The sequence below is a fragment of the Chenopodium quinoa genome, unplaced genomic scaffold (assembly GCF_001683475.1).
Source record: "Chenopodium quinoa cultivar QQ74 unplaced genomic scaffold, ASM168347v1, whole genome shotgun sequence".
Classification (NCBI taxonomy): domain Eukaryota; kingdom Viridiplantae; phylum Streptophyta; class Magnoliopsida; order Caryophyllales; family Amaranthaceae; genus Chenopodium; species Chenopodium quinoa.
Genome location: NW_018745174.1, coordinates 960,471 through 966,306, shown reverse-complemented (window position 1 = coordinate 966,306; position 5,836 = coordinate 960,471). Strand labels below are relative to the sequence as shown.

The window sequence follows — 5,836 nt, the reverse complement described above, 5'->3', positions numbered from 1 at the left end:
GAGTAACCCCTAACCGAGGAGTAACTCAACTAACCCCTGCTGCATGGTACAGCAGGCCGCATACCAAAAATTGTGAATGACATAAATTACTGTACTACTTACTTCGTATATGATATTCCTTGATTTTTTGTATTTGGCCATTAACGTGAGTACAACAATTTATAATTTACTTGTTAATATAAATGAGTTTACTTTATTCCTTGAACAAATTTAAATTTTTCAATGGGATTAATATTATACTTTATAAACCGTGCATCGACTGGCACTATGCTAGTTATTACGAATCTAACAAGACTACACTTGATATATTTTTTCCGTATAGATTATCGTATATTTAAGGTCAGATTTGACATTCAAATCAGATCAGATAAGATAAGCAAATATAAGGTGAACCAAACAAGCCCTAAGTTTGATCAACAAAGAAAAAAAAATGTTATGGCTTCAAATTTTTGTGCTCAAACCTGTCCAAAATGGTCCGGTGGGGCCAAAAAAATAACTAAAATTGCACCCTCAAACCCGTCTGAAAAAAAAATAAATTTTTGAGTCAAAAAATTCTAACAAAATCGGTCCAGGTCGAACTAATGAGAAGTAATCACCAAACTAAGTGTGATCAACAAAGAAAAAATAAAATGTTATGATGAGACAAATTTTTTTTTTTTTGGCGACTGTTATGGGACAATTTTTGGGCCGTGGTAATCAATATTCATCATGCTAATCTCTTGTTCAGCTTTTAATCATGTTAATCTCGGCTAAATTCTATATCGATTTTATAATTGTAGTCCTTTACCTCATTTATTGATTAACGTATATATATTTTTTTATCTATTTATTATCGGGGTTTATAATCATGAATTCATGATTCATGACATTATTGAGGTTTGGTAATCATGATTCATCATGACATTATTGGGGTTTATAATCACGATTCATGACATTATCGGGCTAACTTTGACCCGGGAATCCTACCAGGCTGCAATGCATGAATTCAATTCCCTCAGTGATTCCGTGAGTATAATCCAAAAACTTTCCATTTAGTTTACAACATAACTGAAATGTATGTTCTTCCTTCATTTTTCTTTCAGAGAAAAGATTCATATATTGCTGAGGCCAACAAAAGGTAGAATTTCCTATTATTGTTATAAATTTTTTTTTTTTTTCTTACTACCTCCGTTACAAGTTATGTGCAATGATTTGACATAAAGCAGAGAGGGAAAATGTCTAATCGTTACACATAACATCTAACGGAGGTAATAGTTGATTTGATTTTGGTTTCAATTTAGGAATTCTGTGGAAAACAATGCCTGGCCTGAGAGAGCAAGTAGGAAATCAGCAAAACCAAGGAAATCAGCAAGATCAAGGAGAGACAAGGATTTTGACATGGATATATGGGATAAAGCTATGGGCATATTCATGATGTCTTTGAAACAAAAACATCTCAAGAATGATCCTAAATTCAATTTCAAATTTGTAAGATTTTTTTTTTTTTTTTTTTGCTACACATCAAATTGTTTTTTTAAATGAATGCAGTCTTAATTTTGTTTTGTATTTTGCTATTTATCAAAGAATTTGGAGACCTTCGATGCCGGATTGCATGAATTTGAGACTATTCTCAATGATGATGCAAGTAATTTTGCATAACATATTTAGTTGAGTTTTTATTTAGCTAAGTTGAGATGTCATATGTTGTATTATTTCAAATTTTTTCAGGACAGAGCTCCATATATTGGCGAGGCCATGGGAATCTACCTGGATAAATGTGCCAAGAATTTGAAAATATTTAGAGGGAATTTATTTTTGATTTGGTTTAATTTCTTAGTTTTTCTTCACTTTGAATCTTGTAGACTTTGTAGCTCAAAACTGTCAAAAGGCTTTAAATTCTGTTTAGTCTTTGTGTGCGTGTGTGTGGGTGCTCGTTGTTTAGATATGCTGGTTGTTTAGATCTTTAACAAGTTGCTGCCATCCTTTATATCGCGTTGTGTCTACTTCTCAATTCCGCCATAGTTGTGATCCTACTAGTGTTTATCTTTGTCCAACCCGATTCTGTGGTTGCAAAATATTATTTCTTGGATATGTAATATGGATATGCACTGATTCAGCTTTCTACACGAGACATTGTCATATAGTTTGAAGTATTGCATAGGGTGTCCTTTTCGAGCTTTATAAGTGTTTGAAGATCAATCCCGAAACTAATGCTCTTCTGCAGTATAGTGGAAGCAAATTCCACATTTCTCTCCTTTTCATCTTTTCAGGCAGGTTTCAAGTGATAGAAGCTATTCATGTCTCGGGATTTTGCTAGTTTTTGTAGGTGTCATATCTATAATAACATATACAAAAGTCTGGTTTTAATTGGGGAATTTGGAGTTTGATTTGGCGAATTCTGGTTAGAATCAGTTCGATCTGAGGCAACGTAGATTTTCTGGTTTGGTGTTCGAATTATGTTTTTGGTGTTGAATTTACATGTTTTGAATTTTGATGGGTTTTAGTGTTTGCTGATCTATTCATCTTAATTTAACTGCTTGTGTTGTTTCACTGTTCTCGAGCCCTGTGATGTAGAATTCACTTAAGCTGATGAAAATTTTGAATGTGTTTTGTTGCTGAAAAGTATGAATTTAGAATTGTGATTGTTGAATGAATTTTAGCTGTTATTACTTATGCATTCCTTTAATCCAATAGTATCTTTTATATGGTTAGTATTATACTGGTTGCTTGGGCTCTATGAACAATAAGAATTCAGGATATATTAGAATGTCATGTTATTGTGAAATGTCAACCTGCTGTTGCTACTTACTTAATCAGGTTCTGCTCTACTTGTTTATTTCATTCAAAGTTCTTTTGTACTCCTGTTGTATTATGTAATTGTAAGACTGAAATTCGAGGCATTTTATGTCTGAAATATCGAGTGTGCCTGCACCTTGTCATGAATAGCTGTTTGTATTTGTGTTGTCTCTTCCAATTCCTGTGCATACTTTGATTTCTCGATTCTTTAGATAGTTCTTTCTCTCTTTTCCAATCATTGACTTTCTATTTCAAAATCTAGGGGTTTATTGTTGATTTAAGTGAGTGTATTAAATTCTCAGAATCTTAAATTTGTAATTGATTATGTTTGATTAATTTTTTTACTCCGTAAGAAATTTACTCATATATGTTTAATTAGTTTAATTCGAGCATTTTTTCCCTTTTTGTTTTGAATTTTATGTTTACAGTTGATTACTTAATCAAAATTGACCAAATTAATCAGCTTTTTAATCAGGATGCTCACTTTCTTTCTTCTACTTTCTTGGTTTAGATTGGGTCTTTCTCTTTGGTGGGTCTGAGAATGGCAATGGAGTTAAGAGCGATTAGAATGTTGAGCCATTCAGGGAATTATCTTGAGAGCGGTATGTCCTTTGCTAGAACTATTAGTTTGAGTTCTTGAATTGATGTGAGCTTACGCTATTGTCTGAAATTATTAGTTTGAGTTCTTGACTTGATGTGAGCTTACGCTTTGCCTGGAACTATTAGTTTGAGTTCTTGACTTGATGTGAGCTTACACTATTGTCTGGAACTATTAGTTAGAGTTCTTGAAATGATGTGATCGTATACTATTGTCTGGAACTGCAACTGTTAGTTTGAGTTCTTGAATTGATGTGATTTATTTCAAGAATGAACAAAATGAAATATCAAATTAAGGTTAGAAGTAGAGTTTACTATGTAAAGTATGGTTGAAAGTTTTTTCTGAAAATTTCATGTAAATTTACACAAGTTCATTCAGCTTTTTCTGGTTTATCGTGGGAGTTGTAGCTAATCGAGTACTCTTGTTTGATTATTAGATTGTTGAACATGTTAATACTACTCTGTGAATCACCCGGTATTTTGTTCTCCTTATTGTTGAGTATGATTGCTATAAATGAATCGCCCGGTATTTTGTTCTCCTTATGCAAGGCTGCTATGTATGCATTGCTTGTGAAGGAGGAGCTGGAGTACTGGCCAGAACTGAGTACACGGCAGAGGAGTTGGTTAACCATACCTGAAGCTCTAGATTGTTGCTGGCACCCATGGATGCGACAGGCCCTTGAAGAAGGTTTCATGAAGTGGCATGCAAGTAGGACAAGAAGCAGCGAGTAAGAAAATGATGTATTGCCGCACAGAAACTGAGGGATTTGGTTCAAGAGATAGAACTATGTAGCCAAGACAGCTTCTGCCTTCTTGTTTCCTCGCTTCTGGAAGTTGAGTTGCGAAAGATGGTAATTGGTGTGCTTCTTGTAGGGTTTTGACATGGTTGTTTAGATTTCATTCTCAGGATTTCTTTAGGCGTTTTTGTCTCTGAGAAGAGGTTGTTTTTCATCATCTTCTTTTTTCATTTTTGGCTCAACTGATCTCTTTGACTTGTTTAAAATTACAGGGAAAAGGCATGCATTTGAGCTCTCCCAACTGTTTTTAGAACTGTCTTCTGATTTCCATTAGAAACTGTACATTGTGAAAAAACTATGGAGATTATACACAACTAATTGTTCTCCTTTTTGTGACTTGTTTGTTTATCACATTGATAATGACTTGATTATGCTTTGCAGATGATTTTTCCACCATATTTTATTAATCTTTCTACTTATTGTAGCAACAACGTTTAAGGATACTATCGGTAGAAAAGAATGGGTATCTAATGCAAAGTACTACACTTTGATAACAAACTTTTTGGAAAGTTGTAGCTTTTTGAAAAGTGATTACCACTAGCCTTATTTAAAGATGACACTGGGCCGTATTGGGTCGTATTTTGTACCAAACCCACGTGCTTTGGGGTTAGTTAGGCCTAGCATATGGCTCGGCCAAGGAGTTTTGTGTTGTGATGTGGTGGGTCAAAGTTTTCAAAAGGTTGATCCATGCACGGCTTAGGCTCACTTGCCATTGTGTCGAGCGTGCGTGTCTAAGCACAATTGCATTATTTTTAGCATGCTTTGTCGTGTCGGACCCGGTTATGTCGTGTCTTGTCGTGCTTCTTCCAAATAAGGACAGCTCACACGCATAGGCCCGACCTATTGCCATTTTTAGCCTTATTATGCGGGTATATAATGCGAAGCACTGCTATTTTTGCAAATAAAGAATAGTTTTGTAGAAAAAAAATATAGATAAGTAAGAAATTGAAAAAAGAACCTAAAATATAATTTACGGAAAAAAAAATTTCAGAAATTACAAAAAAGAATTTTAATTAAAATATACTTTGAAAAGTCAAAGGTTACGTGACATGGGGCCTAATCCGTTTTACTTAAAACAACTAAACTGAACTGATTGGGGCTGAATTGAATTGAGCTAAAATGAATTGTTTATGAGAGAAAGAAATTAGGAGCTGAACTAAACTGATTGGAGCTAAGCGGAATTAAAATTAAGCTGAACAAAACAGGCCTATAGTACATTCAATCACCCTAGTCAATACTTAGAGTGTGTTTAAATTCACCTGATTTTTACTGATTTGAACTTATCTTAACTTACTTTAACTAATCTCAACTTATTAGATCTTATTAAAACTTATTTTAGTCGTAATTAATATTTAAGCAACCCTTATCAGAATTTATTAAACCTGAACTGAACTATTAAACTTAATTGAACTTATTTAACCTAAAATAAGTGAAAATAAGGTAAACAAAATGGACCTCGATGCAAAATTAACTCTAATTTACAAAATACTTTATGGTTTGCATATTGGAGAATTACTTCCTCTATAATGTTCAGTTGCAAGACTGCAACGTTTTTTTTTATGCATAATTTTAAGGTCATAAATGTGAACTCGACCCAAATTACTAGGATACTTGATTTATATTACAATCTAGCCACAAAGTGTAATCTACGGCAATTAAAGATGTAC

At 33.5% G+C, this 5,836-nt stretch overlaps 1 protein-coding gene across 2 annotated transcripts; it reads left to right on the top strand.

The window, feature by feature from the left end:
- Nucleotides 1-624: 624 nt before the first annotated feature.
- Nucleotides 625-4,497, top strand: LOC110710605. 2 transcript variants are annotated; one of them, XR_002509185.1, is made up of 5 exons: nucleotides 625-1,117; nucleotides 1,281-1,467; nucleotides 3,287-3,377; nucleotides 3,922-4,223; nucleotides 4,382-4,497. XR_002509185.1 is itself a non-coding variant. In XM_021888929.1 (4 exons), exons 1-4 carry the CDS (start codon nucleotides 1,053-1,055, stop codon nucleotides 4,008-4,010), a joined length of 432 nt encoding a protein of 143 aa, XP_021744621.1. In that variant the 5' UTR covers nucleotides 625-1,052; the 3' UTR covers nucleotides 4,011-4,497. The 2 variants fall into 2 exon arrangements, 1 of the variants encoding a protein (XP_021744621.1); XM_021888929.1 differs by having other exon boundaries at nucleotides 3,922-4,497.
- The last annotated feature ends 1,339 nt before the right edge of the window (nucleotides 4,498-5,836 follow it).

Coding starts and splice junctions, on each gene's coding strand:
- LOC110710605 (XM_021888929.1), top strand. CDS start 1,053: ATGTATGTTCTTCCTTCATTTTTCTTTCAGAGAAAAGATTCATATATT. Junction 1,468..3,286: donor CTAAATTCAATTTCAAATTT/GTAAGATTTTTT, acceptor TTCTTGGTTTAG/ATTGGGTCTTTCTCTTTGGT. Junction 3,378..3,921: donor AGGGAATTATCTTGAGAGCG/GTATGTCCTTTG, acceptor TCCTTATGCAAG/GCTGCTATGTATGCATTGCT.